Source organism: Zootoca vivipara, chromosome 6, assembly GCF_965207765.1.
Source record: "Zootoca vivipara chromosome 6, rZooViv2.hap1.1, whole genome shotgun sequence".
NCBI classification, from domain to species: Eukaryota; Metazoa; Chordata; class Lepidosauria; order Squamata; family Lacertidae; genus Zootoca; species Zootoca vivipara.
Genome location: NC_142589.1, coordinates 69,019,028 through 69,035,537, shown reverse-complemented (window position 1 = coordinate 69,035,537; position 16,510 = coordinate 69,019,028). Strand labels below are relative to the sequence as shown.

At 49.0% G+C, this 16,510-nt stretch overlaps 1 protein-coding gene and 1 long non-coding RNA gene across 8 annotated transcripts in view; one reads left to right on the top strand and one right to left on the bottom strand.

The window, feature by feature from the left end:
- LOC148685396 (uncharacterized) overlaps positions 1 to 438 on the bottom strand; it is a 4,415-nt gene extending 3,977 nt beyond the window's left edge. Inside the window, exon 1 of the long non-coding RNA XR_015950343.1 lies at positions 301 to 438. This is a non-coding gene — a long non-coding RNA (uncharacterized LOC148685396). The remainder of the gene's footprint in view (positions 1 to 300) is intronic.
- On the top strand, positions 338 to 16,510 carry LOC118086129 (membrane-spanning 4-domains subfamily A member 4A). 7 transcript variants are annotated; one of them, XM_088671171.1, is made up of 8 exons: positions 338 to 437; positions 2,796 to 2,934; positions 3,040 to 3,191; positions 5,228 to 5,347; positions 6,608 to 6,664; positions 7,758 to 7,856; positions 8,639 to 8,761; positions 9,022 to 16,510. In XM_088671171.1, exons 3-8 carry the CDS (start codon positions 3,075 to 3,077, stop codon positions 9,100 to 9,102), a joined length of 597 nt encoding a protein of 198 aa, XP_088527297.1. In that variant the 5' UTR covers positions 338 to 437; positions 2,796 to 2,934; positions 3,040 to 3,074; the 3' UTR covers positions 9,103 to 16,510. The 7 variants fall into 7 exon arrangements, with proteins under 7 accessions (XP_088527297.1, XP_088527298.1, XP_034973312.3 ...); XM_088671172.1 differs by lacking the exon at positions 2,796 to 2,934 and adding an exon at positions 2,235 to 2,343; XM_035117421.3 differs by lacking the exon at positions 2,796 to 2,934.

Here is a 16,510-nt window from a genome sequence, read left to right as displayed (position 1 = left end):
GGGTGGGCCAGGCCCCTATAACTTTTCTTGTAGTTGGGGAAAAGTACCTCAGTGTCCCGCAGACCCCTTTCCTTCCCACAGCTAACAAAACCGGACTAAAGGATGCAAAATGGGGCGGGTAGGTGGCAAAATCGACCCTTATAACCCTTAACTGGACAAATGCAAAGTGTCTTGATATGTGATGCAACTAGGAGAGAGTGGGGCGGAGTCAGAGCATGCGGAGAGGAAACGTTGACGTGAACAAACAGAGCCAATTAAAAGCCCCCTTAAACTGGAATTCAGCAAAATCTAAACCGTTACCCAATATCTGTCCGCATCCATTTCTGCAAGCTCCGATGAGATCAGCTGGGACTTCTTTCGAGTAGGCAGCCCTAGGAGTCAGGAAAGGATCGGTAGCTGCGACGCAAGAATCGCAAGCGCGATCTCTGTCTGAGCAGGTGCGTGACAAGTTCGCACTTCCCCCATCTCTCCCCCGCCCCTCCCCTCCCCAAAGTTCAGCCCCGCTAGCTAACCATCATCCCGTTTGGCCGGGACTCCTCGATCATCCCGCAGATCCCAGCGGCCCAGGGACGTCTTTTCGCGCTCTTGGGACCAGAGGAGGCGGTCTGTATTCTGTGTGGCAGCCTTGACGGGTGGCTGCCTTTGCCTAGGAACCGAATTCCCTGCCCACCCGCTTCTCTTCCGCGGCTTGGGTCCCAGCCAGAGGAACCAGCTCTTTCCCACTCCTTTTTCTCCGAGGCAGAAGGAAGAACCTCTTGTTGTTGTTGAGGACGACGCGCAGTTTGGAGTCCCGGGTTAGCTGTCATGGGCGTAGCCAGGATTTACGTTAGCTGTGCCAAGTGCGCCTGCTGCGCTCAGTCTCTCCGCTCTTCAGTAAGGGAAGGGAGGGAGAACGTCTCCTGTTTCCATCCCTCGCCATTGGGATGCCAATTTAGGACACTTCCAGCCTGCCACTATTTTCAACTGTCGTAAATTTAGGGAAATCCCCAGCTCAATCCGAAACCCTCTGGTTCCTAACCCTGCTCATCCCGGGGGCGGCGGCTTGTCTTTCTGCAGCATTGCTAGTCCTTTCCAACTGACCTGTTGACTGAAAAATCTTTGATAGCACAAAGTTTTCAGCCTGTCGTAAATTCAGTGCGAGCCGTTAAGGGTCACTTCTGAACGAGTCGTTTAATGGAGCACGAATCGTGATGCGTTTGCACAAAGCTCGCGCGCGGAGGTTAGGCAATGGCTGTGCGCGCACACGGCTCTTTGCCCCGGCTGGCAGGGCGCTCCCACCTCTGGGGTCTGAAGCCGAGTACGCAGCACGACTTCAGTTCAACCCACCCTGCGTGAGATGTTAAAAGCAAGAGGAGCCATTGGTGCCCTCGCTGTACTGTTTTGGACACCCTCTGAAAAGTTCTTATTTTAATTTTTTTAAATAATCTGCAAGCCTATTCATTAGCCCCAATTGTTCCTGCCACCCCAACCTCATTCAGTCTGAGAAAGAATTCTGTTTGCTCACAAACTTTGGGACATTTTGCTTGGTTACAAAGTAACAAAGTTATTGCTATATTGTGGCGTTTGGATTCTCCCGTTCAATTTCAAGGCTCCTCCATTTCTCTTACTTGGGGAGCATAGCGCAGGTGTGCTGGGAAGTTGCCAGGACAATCAGAGATCCGTTGGATCCTACATCCCTGTGCATCTTCCTCTAGGACAGCTCCCTAATTAGTTTATTCCCAGCTGACCTATTTCATCCTGATTCGATTGCACCAAGTTTTCAAAGGAGTCAGATGCCTGCTGTTAAGCAATCATTCCCACTGTCTTGTATGAGCTCCCCACAAATAATTTTGCAATTGTTACTCTGGACTTTCCAGTGCATTTTCCATTACTTTCCTTACTGTGAAATGTAAGATTCTTATGATCTGAAATGAAATCAGTTTTCTTGTGCAAGCTTGCCAAACCCAGTTTAATTCCATTACTGAAATCAAGTACTGTATGTCCCGGACGTCCCCGGACTGTCCAAATAAGGACAGTCTGCAAGTGGTCAACAGAGTTGGGATGTCCTTTCCTTCCAAAAGGGGGCAATCTCCCTCCCCTCTTTGTGGGAAATCCAGAAAGAGGAGTCAACTTCAACATTTTCTGTTTCCTGGAATGGGCACTCAGCCAAATGTGGATCCAGCAGGGAAGACGTCTGGGCATAACTTAACTTATACTGTGATACTGATCACATCTGCATCTCTCACTTACTCCAGCTTGCTCACTTGCCAGCGCCGTGCATCTTCTACCACTGCATCTCTACTCTACAGAGATGTAGCGAGTTGTTGAGTCTGAAGTCCAAAGTCTCAGGACTCAGCAAGATTGGTAAAGAAAAAGCGATTTATCATAGCTGCCAAGTTCTCCTTTTTTTAAGGGAAATTCCCTTATGCTGAATAGGCTTCCTCGTGAGAAAAGGGAAAACTTGGCAGCTATGGATTTATATGCGTTGTATATGCGAAGAGTCACGAAGAGTCGGACACGACTAAACGACTAAACAACAACAACATGCGATATAACATTGTGCCACCAGATGGCGCTGTGTACTCCCATTTATTTCTCTACCTGGTTTCCCTGTTTAAATTTACAATGCGTTTAACCGAAACGCTTCTTTGATGTGTCTAGATTCAGTCTCAGACTCCATGGTCCTTTTATATATACAAATGCATCTGTAACTGCAGCCTAAGACTGCCTCCAGATTGCTACTGTATGTGAACTGTGAGTAAACTGTATTTTATTCAAAGAAGACTGTTTCTTTTTTGTGCTGCTGTTGTTTTAAGGGGGATAAAAGGGGGAAATACCAGGAAAACCCAGTCTGCTGCACCAAGGCATCCTGGATTGCTGCATCAAAAAGACTGAAACAGCAGCTTCCTAATTTTGTCGCAAAAGGGGTGTACTCTGCTAAACTCACAAACGAGTGTAAGGAAGGGTAATATCTAGATAATATATCATTTCCTAATTTCTATACACATCCCCCCACACTATTTTCCCTTGCCCCATTTAGATCTCTTCTTCCCGATACAGTTGCTGTTTTATAAAACCACTCCCCGAATGCCATAATGGATTCCAATCCGATTGCACCACTGAGCCCCCAATCCTTATCAAGAGATGAGTTGGATGCTTACATGCCAAAAGCAATGAAGAAGTTTTATCGGGGTGAACCATTGGCACTGGGGGTGAGTATGGCATATAGGGGAAACCTAGAGGGTCTCTGTTCCCTTGCCTGCTCTATTTGAGAGCCCTCCCACTTCCTTCCTACCCTTAGCATTTCCGTGCGCTGCTCTGGTTTGCCAGAAGCAGCTTAGTCATGCTGGCCACATGACCCCAAAGCTGTCTGCGGACAAATGCCAGCTCCCTCAGCCAGTAAAGCGAGATGAGCACCACAACCCCAGAGTCGTCCACGACTGGACCTAATGATCAGGGGTCCTTTTACCTTTACCTTTACCCTTAGGCAACTGCAAAGCCCTCTTCTCAGCTTCCCAGCCCTGCTTCTGAAATCAATTATCTCTTCTCTTCTGCACCCTGTGTAGCCCCAGCTAACATGGGAGCTGTAGCTCAGCAATGTCTGAAGTTTAACAACCTACATTCTGATGCCTGATTGGTTTCAGTGAAATACATACTCATCTTTCTGAATGAAACCTTTGGATTTTTGAAGTGCTTAAATGATGACTGCATCATGATCTATTCTATTCATTTTTTTTTAAAAAAATCTATACTGTAGGAAGAAAATTCAGATTGTATACATAGGAGTAAATCGTGCTGAACTCAGTGGGAATTGCTTATGAGTGGATGTGCATAGAGTTGCGCAAGATAGGTCCCTATCTCCTGCCCTCCCACATACAAGTATTTTAAATAACATAAAAAACTTAAGTTCGTCAGGGTCCCCAGAGAAGGCAGAACCATTGCTTTGAGGAGAGTGCAAGCCACACTCTTCCTACCTTTCCTATGCCTATCCAAATAGATTTTTAAAGAAGTAGGGCTGATACCCTGCATGGTGTAGTGGTTAAGAGTGGTGGACTCATAATTTGGCGAACCAGGTTCGATTCCCCACTCCTCCACATGCAGCTGCTGGGTGACCTTGGGCTAGTCACACTTCTCTGAAGTCTCTCAGCCTCACTCACCTCACAGAGTGTTTGTTTTGGGGAAGGAAGGGAAAGGAGATTGTTAGCCACTTTGAGACACCTTAAAGCAGTGGTGGCCAAACTTGGCCCTCCAGCTGTTTTTGGACTACAACTCCCATCATCCCTAGCCAACAAGACCAGTGGTCAGGGATGATGGGAATTGTAGTCCCAAAATAGCTGGAGGGTCAAGTTTGGCCACCACTGCCTTAAAGGGAGTGAAAGGCAGGATATCAAGTCCAACCCCCCCTCCCCCTCCCCCCCTCCTCCTCCTCCTCCTCCTTCTTCTTCTTCTTCTTCTTCTTCTTCTTCTTCTTCTTCTTCTTCTTCTTCTTCTTCTTCTTCTTCTTCTTCTTCTTCTTCTTCTGTTTAGACCACAGACTATATTCTCTGCCTCTTATTCTCTCTCTGGTGATATTCTGAAAAATAAGCAAGTATCAACAGTTGCAGCAAGATGCATGTCTGCCATGTTCTGAGGACATGCTATTTATAATTATTAGCAGTTCGCATCATATATTTACACCTATTATTATTTCATGTTGTATCAAGTTTCTAGAGACTAGATTATGAGTCTTTGTAAATTGTGTTTCTAAAGGAACTTTTGTTATTGCCAAGTGCCAATGTGTTTGCATTATTAAGTTTGTTATGAATAAAAAAAATCATTTTAAGTTAGAGCTTAATAATTATTTCAGTATTAATATTCTTCTTCTTAATTGTATTTCAGTTCAACAATTACTTTGATAAAATACATATTTTGTTATGTGCAAATGGCTTTAGATACCTATTAGGTCCATCAATTACCATATAGCGTATATTCAACACACACAAAAGTGAAAATTTGTTGTTAGCAAAGGACAGCTGGACATATTGCCTTCAGTAGCCTAGGGCCTCATCAAACCTAAATCTGGTCCTGAGCATAGCAATGGTTTACTATTGGATAGCATTGTATTGGCTCCATCCACTTAAGGCCTCCAGCCCCGCTCACCTCAGCATGTGCCCACCCCCAACCCCCACCATGTTTGAAGTAACCTTCCGTTGGTCTGCATGTAGAATGAGTGGTAATAATAAGACCTGGTTTTATGCTGTCTTTGCAGATCACACAGATACTCATCGGAGTTATGCAAGTTGCTCTTGGAGCTGCGCTTCACACTGCACCTTATTATTATTATTACCCTTACATTGTAATTGAAGCACCAATCTGGAGCGGAATCTTGGTAATCCAACACACATATTTGTGTAGAAAAAGAAAAAGAAAAGTTCATTTGGGATTCAGCTTAGACTAAGGGAGAGATGGAGAGGTTGGGAATGCCCCTGGGTGATTGGACTGCAACTCCCATCAGCCCCTGCCTGCCTGGCTAAAGTTGAGGGGTGATTGGAGTTGTAGTTCAGCAAAATCTCTAGGGCTAAAGACCCCACAGCTCTGCAACAGCTGAAGACCATCAGGGGAAGGCCAGAAGGCGACACTGACCAAGGCTGAGCATCACTCAAAGCTCCCACAACTGCTACTGTGCAAAGGGGTGGGGGGAAGAACTTCAGAATTATGCCTCATGAATTACGTGGAAAATAGAAGCCACTGGGGAGGGTACACCTGACCTGTGGGCAGAGCGTCAGTGCTGCTTAATTGGGGGTGTGTTTTGTGGTGTTAGCGGCATGTGGGTGCAACGCCAGGAGCACAGGATTGGCTCTGCACAGGCTTTGTGGATATTTAAGTTATAATTAGAAAAATCTTAATAATTGTTCATAAAGGAAACAGTTCCTAAGAAATAAATAAGGAACCTTGATACAGGATAAAGGAAGTCTTTTGTTTGGTTGTTTGTATTGTTGTATGTTATGTCCACTGCATGTTATGTTCACGTTTAATGAGGGTGGATTTGTGTATTGGGGGGTGGGGGTGGGGTTTGTGCTATGTTGTAAATAAAATTCCAATAAAAATTAAAAAAGAAAAGAAAAAAGGATTGGCTCTGCACAGTGCCAATCTCCATACCACCTGACCTCACTCTCCCAGTAAGAGGCAGAGACTCCTCTGCCAGAAAATCAGGAAGGAGCATAGCTGCCAAGTTTTCCCTTTTCTCGCGAGGAAGCCTATTCAGCATAAGGGAAAATCCCTTTAAAAAAGGGATAACTTGGCAGCTATGGGAAGGAGTCCTGCCCCTTTTCACCAGGCACTACTATTGAGAAGTTCAGCTTTGTGAGGTGGGGGGGGGGGGAGAGACATGTGCCATGGACCTCCTCCCTCAAAGAGTCCACCAGAGAGTCTGTTAGGCAGAATTTGTATGGGCAAATCCCATGATAGTTATGGAGCTGTCCAGCAGAACGGCTATCTTTGCTTCAGTACTTTTGCTTGAGAAACATCAAATAATGTCCCCATTAATACTGTTTTCTGGTTATGATCTAATGGACTGGAAGCCAATATGTGAGAAAAATCCCTTGGAATCTTGTTCCCAGCTTCTGACTTCCTTTTCCTTCTCTTACAGTACATCATTTCAGGATCCCTCTCTGTGGCAGCTGCCAGGAACCCCAAAATGTCAATGGTAACTAATTTGCTTGTTGGGAAATGTGTGATGAAAGATGGAGCACAGAATTCATGGCACCTGCTGCTTGCCATTTAAGGGTCCCTCCTAGAATTCATGGTCTGAAGCTATCCTGTCCAACCTCATGCATTTCCAGAGGAAGTTCTGTGGTTCTCTTATGGGGTTTATCATTTCAACTCAGGCCAAGAACCATATTGGTCTGCAGCTACCGTGTCCAAAATCATGCATCAATTCAGATATGGCTGGTTAGAATCCAGTAGTTATTTAGCTCTCTCCCTCCCTTCCCCCCTCTCTTTCTCTCTCTCTCTCTATGGTGGGATATAAGAGATTTCCAAAGTACAGGAGATGGGTTCTGTTATGTATTAAGTTAACTGCAGTACTCCTTCTGGCCACCGTGGCTGCAGTTCTTACCCTGCCCACTGTGGCTGCAGTTCTCACTCAGGTCCACAACATGCAAATGAAGGATTGAGAGTGCTGTTCACGGATTGGGTAGCTAGGGGAAGTTTGCTACTGTTGCAAGTTACTGAGTACTATATAAGCCAGTTGGCTAAGCTACTGTTCAGTCTGGACTCAGAGCTAGAATAAAGAGCTGGTTGTTTTGAGAGCTGTGTCTTCATCCTTCTTACCCACTATTTTACAGGTTCATTTAGTCCAAAGCTGAACGGAGTCCTTCTGCCCCCCAATGGGGCTGGATGATTGCAAGAGAACCTGCCCCCAGCTTGAATTTGTTAAATTCAAGGGGCGGTGCTCTGCCTCTGTGTATGATGACATCATTGGATGTCCCCAGAAGCCCATTCTGCACTATACATTTAAATCCATCATAGCACTTTAGAGTTAGACAATTATGACTTCTCTCCAAAGACATGTGAGAACTGTCATTTGTTCAGGGTGCTGAGAGATGTTAGGTAAAGGGACCCCTAACCATTAGGTCCAGTCGTGACCGACTCTGGGGTTGTGGCGCCCATCTCGCGTTATTGGCCGAGGGAGCTATTCCCCTCACAGAATTACAGCTCCCAGGGAGGTTTATACCAGGCAGTTGCTTCAGGATTGCTCAATGAAGGAATGATATCTGATTGTTTGTCCCCACTGTTAGGTGAAAGGGATGCTGGGAATGAACATCGTGAGTTCTGTAGCGGCCGGCCTTGGAATCATTTTCCTCTCTATTACAATGGGTTACTTTCCGTATACGAAGGTGAGAGAGCTGCAATGAGCATCATCCGAAAAAGTATAGCGGGTGTAATAAACCCCCAGTGTTCCCTTGGGTAAGTGCCAGTCTCATCATAGTGAGGGCACTTCCAGATTGTTGGTATTTTGGGGCAGGATTCCAATTGCATCCCGGCAAATCCCGGTTGTGAGATTCAAGTGAATTTGAAACACCCTTGTGCAGGAAACACACTCCCCTGCTGAAAACAGACCCTTGTTGTTGTTCTTCTTGTTGTTTAGTCATTTAGTCATGTCCGACTCTTCGTGACCCCATGGACCAGAGCACGTCAGGCACTCCTGTCTTTTTGGATAAGGAAAATGACTGGAAAATGCACCAGAAAGTGTGTTTAGACAACCTCGGCAGGACAGGATGGAAGGATGAACAGAGCAAGTCATGGTGTCAGTAGAGCGGCGCTTTGACATAAAAAGAGCAATTGTGGGATTACTTGAATTGCTTAAGTCTGCTGCGTTTGGCTTTGACTGAGGGTCTTTTAAGCAAGGGGAGCCCTTGAACACTTCAGGGGGGCAGCCAAGTTAGGCAGCTCTGCCTGGTCTCCCAGAGTGTCCTGGGGCATTGGGTGTCTGTGTGCATTATTATGTTGTTTTGCATCCTCACAACAATTCAAAAGAGGCATCTGGTTGTCAGCAGTGGGAACAGGATGCTGGCCTATATGGTCCACTGTTCTGATTCAAACTCTGTTCTTCTCACATACACACACATTAATAAATGGAGAGTAATTCCCTTTGCCGGGCTCTCTGCTTCATTGACAGGTCAGCATAGTGTATGGAATCATGGCTGTCTTCCTGGTATTCAACGTCCTTGAGTTTTGCATCACTATCTCCACCTCTGCGTTCGGGTGCAAGCCTGTTTGCCAGGACAACTACACCGAAACGGTAACCCTGAAGAGAGTGGAGTTTGGTGACCAGACTAGACAAAGATATTCCGGGGTGGGGCCTGCTCTCTTGCTCCCCAAATAAGGTGTTTGTTGTCAAAGAGCATTTCACCTTGGGGCTAGAAGTCTCCCTCTAAGTTCAATGGCCCAGAGCTCCTCCCTTATTACTGATAGCAAGCAGAGTTAGTTGCTCAGGAGCTGAGCAGCACTGTAAATGCACAGCAAGACTGATTTTTCTCCTGGGGTATTCTTTTCCTGCAGGTTGTGGTGGTTTACCAGAACGTGAGCCCAGGTGACGCTGTTGCTCTTCCAGCTGCTTGCAAGGATCCCAGATCCCCCTGACTTGCTGTTACTTCATCCCATCCTCCTTGACTGCCATTTCCAATGTCAGGAGAGAAAAAAATACTAAATGTGCACTTAGGCACCAAGCAGGTTTCGTGACTCATCCTAGATCATCTTTGAAGAAATCTATATGTCTATCAGGCCCATGCAAATAAAACACTGGGATTTTGATAAGGCAGCGTGGCCTGTTGTTTGTTGGGAAGACTGGCAACTTTTAAGTTAGGAGCAACATTTTAAAAGTAGATCAGGGGAAATGTAAGAAGCCAATCAATGGAAGCCCTTTAAATGAATAGGACCATTTTGAATGAAAACAATGATAAAGATTTCCAAAAGAAACTATAGCAAATACTGTATAATGTTGCAAACTAGGCCTTGCATGAGAATAAGAATAAGAAAAACTGCAAACAGGATGTGGGTTGACTGGACGAATAAAGATCCCCCAAATTGCACTAGATATCTTTCAGCAAGATATGAATGCAAAACAAGAAATATTATATAATGATATTATACATTACTCAAAATTTCTGGTCTTCTGTTTTTGTATAGTTTAGTGCAGGGGTCAGCAAACTTTTTCAGCAGGGGGCTGGTCCACTGTCCCTCAGACCTTGTGGGGGGCCGGACTATATTTTGAAAAAATATATATGAATGAATTCCTATGCCCCACAAATAACCCAGAGATGCATTTTAAATAAAAGGACACATTCTACTCATGTAAAAACATGGTGATTCCCAGACTGTCCACGGGCCGGATTTAGAAGGCGATTGGGCCGCATCCGGCCCCCGGACCTTAGTTTGGAAACCCCTGGTTTAGTGTGTTTCCATGGCTTCTGACATGCTAGAACGGGGATGAGGAACGTCTGGTCTGTAGGCTGATGTGGCCCCCCAGGGCTTTGAATCGGGCCCTCAGGAGTTTTCCCAGGCTCCTACCCTCCTCCTGCATCATGCCAGTCACCAGTCCTGCCTTGCAAGGTCATTTTGCCTAGCTGGAATGTGTCTCTGAACTTTGATAGTGCCTCTTATTTGCCTGGTGGGAGAAGTGTGTGGTTCCATCAGAGCTATGCACTTAAAGCAGTATCACAGCACTTCAAACAATCATGGCTTCCCCTCAAGCACTGGTCTTCAACTGATGGATCTCACTAGTACATCACAGCCTTATCCAAGTTGGTTTGCAACAGAACTGGAGCACTGGATATAGGGTAAAAGGTGAGAATTGGGTCCCCGAGTGCATGTTTGGGTAGGGTTGCCATATATCTGGGAAATCTCAGAGGAGTCCTGCATTTGGTTCCTTTTGGGGGCATCGGGGGAGGGTTTTTTAAAATAAAACTGTAGTTAATGTCTGGGTTTGGGTGCTGTGCCGGTGGCGCGATTGGCAGTGGTGCGGGGGCCTGCTAAAAAAAGCTAAACAAATTTGTGGTGGGATCTGGATTTTTACCTTTTGAAATATGGGAAATCTATGTTTGGGTTAAAAGCGGGACCTGGGTCTGGGTCTGAATGCTTGGACATGGAGTGTTAAAGTGTGGACTTCTGCCTGGAATGATCAGGGCAAAACGTTACTGAAATATACTCGGAGTCAAGAGTGAATTTCATGCTCTTTATTCAGCTCATAGTCATCAAGGAGGAGAAGAGAAGACGAATGGCTCTTTTCCCCAAACCATCTGCTTATATACATTATTTACACAATGGGCCTTGCGTGATTGGCTACTTCAGGGCTACACCTGTGGGCCAATTATATTATGGATTGACTTCTGCCTGCAGCCTGATTGGCTGCTCCTACAGGCCAATCAGGTAGCAGATTCACTTCTGCCAGCCGCCTGATTGGCTGCTCCAGCAGGCCAATCAGGTTGCGGATTCACTTCCACCTGGAGTTGGATTGGGTAGCTCCCGCTGATTCTGAATCCTATTGTTCTAGGATTCAGCTCAGTACATAACACCCCTCCCCTCTAAGTTCCAGTCCTGCCTGGGAAGTTGCATTCGTAGTCCCCAAGGTCTGCTGGCCGCCTCCGTGTGCGTAGTGGCCTGGGGTGTTCCTTGGTCAGGGGTTCTGGTTCTGGCTCGTGTTCCGAGGCTGCTGGCTGTGCCAGGGCTGTCTGGTCTGGCGCCACTGAACCACTAGGTTGTAGCTCTGGTTCCGGTGTCCTTCCAGCCTCGGGGCGCCCCTCTGTGCCTACTGCTTCTGCTTCCCCTGCCCACCCCTCTCGCTCTACAGGCCTCACTGCCCTGCTGTCCCCTTGGGACCCCTCTGTCCCGCTCTCCTCCCGGGTTCCTCCTGGGAATCGTCGCCGTAGCTGGTCGCAGTGGCGGCGCCAACATTGCCCCCCTTCCGTTAGTACCTCGTACGACACGGGACCGGTCACCTTGGTGACTGTGGCGGGTACCCATGCTGGGCCTGCCCCAAAATTCTTTGCATACACTGGGTCCTGGGCCACAAATGTCCGGGGGTTCCTGCCTTTCCCCACCACTACCTCATCCTGAGCTCTGTCGGGGTGAAGTCGGTCCAGTCTAGTTGCAAGGCGCCGGCCCATTAGTAATTCAGCTGGGCTCCGGCCCGTCGTTGTGCTTGGGGTGCTGTGCTGTGCTAGAAGAAATGCGGCAAGGCGGTATTCCCAGTCCCCTTGTGTCATGCGGCGGAGGCTGTCCTTGGTGGTCCGCACCATGCGCTCCGCTTGGCCATTGGTGGCAGGGTGGAATGGTGCTGAGCGGATGTGGCGGATGGCGTTCTGCGCTGTGAAGGTCTGGAACTCCTCTGACGTGAATGCGGTTCCATTGTCCGAGACGAGGGTGTCAGGGAGCCCGTGGGTCGCAAACAGCTTACGTAGTACCCGGATGGCTGCCGCCGTAGAAGTGGATGGTACCAGTGCGACCTCCAGCCATTTGGTGTAGGAATCCACCACTATGAAGAATGTTTTTCCCTGGAAGGGGCCAGCGAAGTCCACGTGCAAGCGTGACCATGGATGTCGGGCGGACTCCCAGGGCTGGACTGGGGCCCTTGGGGGATCCGGGCGGGATTCTTGGCAGGTCTGGCAGTGTTGGACCCAGGCCTCTATCTCTCTGTCAATCCCCGGCCACCACACATAACTCCTGGCAAGGGCCTTCATCCTCACTACCCCTGGGTGTGTCTCGTGTAGGGCTGTGAGGACCCTTTTGTGGAGGGGCTGGGGAACAACAACCCTGCTTCCCCATAACAGGCACCCCTTGTGGGCCGACAGTTCATGTTTGCGGTTTGTGTAGCCAGCGAATTCTGGCCCGGGGCTGCTGCTGGGCCATCCTCGCCACACCCAGTCCAGGACCCGGGAGATGACCCTATCTTTTGTGGAATGGTGCGCAACTTCTTGTGCCTGAATGGGTCGGTCGGGAAGCAGCTCCAGGGTCATAACCTCTTGCGCAGGCGCTGGGTCGGGGCCTGTTTCTGGTAGTGGTAGCCTGCTGAGGGCGTCTGCGTGGCCCATCGCCTTCCCAGGGCGGTGGATTAGTGCATACTGGTAGCCGGCAAGGAAAATTGACCACCTGAGGACACGTGGAGACAACACTTGGGGGGTCTGCTTCTCAGGGGCAAACAGGCCAAGCAACGGCTTGTGGTCAGTCACTATGGTAAAGGGCCGCCCGTACAAGAAATCATGGAATTTTTTTACGCCCTTCACGATTGCCAGACCCTCCTTGTCAATCTGTGAGTAGTTTCGTTCGGCTGCAGCAAGCGTCTGGGAGAAGTATGCCACCGGCACCTCTCTTCCATCCGGGAGTTGGTGTCCCAGGACAGCGCCGATGCCATAGGGAGAGGCGTCGCATGCCAGCACCACTGGCAGCCTCTCGTCGAAGTGTGCTAAGACCGAGTTCGAGACGAGCAAGTCCTTGACTGCCTGGAATGCGGCCCTTTGTCGCTGGCCCCACACCCAAGGGGCCCTTTTATCTAGGAGTCTGTGTAGGGGCTCCGCTACCGCTGCCTTATGGGGAAGGAAGGCATGGTAAAAGTTCAATAGTCCCAAGAATGACTGAAGTTCGGGCTTGCTCTTGGGCACTGGGGCCTCACAAATGGCCCGTACCTTGTCACCTGTTGGATGGACCCCTTCTGCGTCCACCTTAAATCCCAGAAAGTCCACCTGCGGCACTCCTAGTAAACACTTTTCCCGCTTCACCTTGAGGCCCGCCGTCTGGAAACGGTGCAGGACGGAGCGGAGGCGGTCCTCAAATTCCTCTGGTGTGGGCCCGGCGATCAGTACATCATCGAAGAAGGGGGTGACGCCAGGAATCCCTTTAAGGAGAGAGTCCATTAGATTCTGGAATATGCCTGGTGCCACGCTAACGCCAAATTGCAGCCGCTTAACTCTGAATGCCCCTCTGTGCGTCACAATCGTCTGAGCCTCTGCTGTGGCTTCGTCCACAGGCAACTGTTGATACGCTTGGGCCAAGTCCAGTTTGCCAAAGATTTTTTTGACCCAGCCAGGGTGGCGAGGACATGGCTGACCACTGGCACTGGGTATGCATGGGCCGTGAGAGCCTTGTTTATGGTGCATTTGTAGTCTGCACAGATGCGGACCGAACCGTTAGGCTTGACGGGTGTGACAATTGGAGTTTCCCAGGGGGCGTTGGGCACCGGCTCCAGCACTCCTTGCTCCACGAGCCGGTCCAATTCCTCGTCTATGCGGGGTTTCAGGGCGAACGGGACCCGGCGGGCCTTGTGCCTGATGGGTCGTACAGCGGGGTCCAGCTGTAGGGCAATGGGGGGTCCTGTATATCGTCCCAATGCCCCATCGAAAACCCCTGGAAACTCTTTGCATATGGCGTCCACGTCCACTTGTAAGCTAGTGCGGTTCACCCCGGTAACGGCTAGCCCCAGAGGTCCAAACCATGCCAGTCCCAGTAAGCTAACGTAGGGGCCCTTAACTACCAGCAAGTCCAATTGTTGCTTTCGCCCTCGATATTGCACCCTGAAGGTCCCCACCCCCATAGTAGGGACCTTACGTTTCTGGAAGTCCCGGAGGGTGAATGGGGCCGGCCTTAGTTTGGGACCCCCATTAGGGCACAGTTCCCTTAATGTTCGGGCCGAGATTATGGATAGAGTTGAACCCGTGTCCAGCTCCATGCGGCATGGGGCTCCCTCTATCTGTACCTCTATATAAATTTTCTCTGTGCTGGGATGGGGCAACTGGAATACCTGGTAGTCCGTGATCTCCGTCGAGTTGCCTTGGTGCATGGTGCCGTGTGACCTGGGGCTCCTGGGTCGGTCATCTGATGCTTGTCGACGGGTGAGTCGAGCCCGACACACCCGGGCGATGTGTCCCAATTTTCTGCACTGCCTGCACTCTGCGTTGCGGAAACGACAGGTCCTCCTCTCGTGGTTCTCCCCGCAGCTTGCACAGTTCCCTCCTTCTCGTCGAGGCTGCTGTGGTGTGTGTGCTGCTTGAGTGCGCCGCTGTACTCGGTGTACTTCCTCCCTGTCAGATTCGGATTCGTCGGTGAGGTCTTCGTGGTAGACCCTCGGTTGGGATGGCGGGGCCGGTCGTGCCTCTTGCGTTGACCTCTCGGCGGCTTCGGTTGCCAGGGCTTCCTCCAGAGCAATCTGGAACGTGAGGTCTTTTTTGGCGTAGAGGCGTCGTTGCAACATCTCGTCCCTCAGGCCACCGACGAGGCGGTCACGAAGCATGTTCTCCAATTCTGAGAAGTTGCATAACCGGGCGGCTTGGCGGAGGGAGGTCACAAACCCAGTTATGGTTTCCCCCGGGGCTTGCCGCTTTGCGTAGAAGGCATTTCGGCAAGCTACCACCGAGGGCTGTGGTGAGAAGTGCTCCTTCAGCCGTTCCATTATTGTTTTGTAAGAGACGGTAGCGACATCTCTAGGTGCAAGGAGAGCCCGGGCGATTTCAAACGTCTCCTCTCCACAGACGCTGAAGAATGTCGCCCTCTTCATGGCATCGTTGGTGACTTCTTTCGCTTGCAGGAGGAAGTTGAAACGGGCGGTGTACCCTTCCCAGTCTCCTGATGCTGGTTTGAATGGCGAGAAGCTGCTGTCGGTTGCCATTCTGGGTTCCTTGGGTCCTGGAGCTGAAGCCTGGATGCACGGTGCGATGCAGCGGTGCAGCAGGTGGCGGTGCTGCGGTGCAGTGCGTGGTGGCAGTCAGCTCAGCAGGATCCCACCTTCGTCGCCAGTGAAATATACTCGGAGTCAAGAGTGAATTTCATGCTCTTTATTCAGCTCATAGTCATCAAGGAGGAGAAGAGAAGACGAATGGCTCTTTTCCCCAAACCATCTGCTTATATACATTATTTACACAATGGGCCTTGCGTGATTGGCTACTTCAGGGCTACACCTGTGGGCCAATTATATTATGGATTGACTTCTGCCTGCAGCCTGATTGGCTGCTCCTACAGGCCAATCAGGTAGCAGATTCACTTCTGCCAGCCGCCTGATTGGCTGCTCCAGCAGGCCAATCAGGTTGCGGATTCACTTCCACCTGGAGTTGGATTGGGTAGCTCCCGCTGATTCTGAATCCTATTGTTCTAGGATTCAGCTCAGTACATAACAGTTACCATCATTGCTTTGTGTGGCAACCAGTTGAGATCACATGACGCCTCCCATTTCCCACAGTGCATTTCTCACCGGTACCCAGGCAGTGGTGCTGTTGCATCACAAACAGATAGTAGCTGGCTATTTTTTTGTGGATGCACCATCCAATGGAGCGATAGGCTGGGTTCTCTCCCCAAGAGCAGTTCCTCCAGTGGCTTTTATGAAGGAAAAAGGTGCCTCGGGAACCCACCTGCTATGGTTGTGCTACTTCTGGTTTGTAGAGCTAGTAATACTGATTCCCAAGGCAGCTTCGAGATAAAATCCTCCAGTGAATATAAATGGGGAATTGTGCATGTTAGGTGCCACACACTTCTTGACTTCGTTAGGCAGGCATTTCCAATAGGAAGGAGAAGAATGCTTGAAAGCCATGGCTTATTGCCACACTGCAAGCAGTGCCGGATTTACGTATAAGCCAAACAAGCTATAGCCTAGGGCCCCACTCTCTTGGAGGCCCCCCCCCCAAAATGTAAGGGAAAAAACACCTGGATGTACATTTCCAAAATATATGATAAAAAACAAATAAAATAAAACCTACATACAACAACAGTGTTTTGTGTTGTGTAGGCTCCTATGAGGTAAGTAATGGGGCCCGCCTGCTAGCCTGCTCCCTAAAATATCACTGGTTTGCTCATTTCTATATATAGGGTGCCTACATTCTGCTATTTATAATTATTAGTAGTTTGCATCATATATTTACACCTATTATTATTTCATGTTATAGCAAGTTTCTAGAGACTAGATTATGAGTCTTTGTAAATTGTGTTTCTAAAGGAACTTTTGCTATTGCCAAGTGCCAGTGTGTTTGCATTATTAAGTTTGTTATGAATAAAAAAATCATCTTAAGTTAAA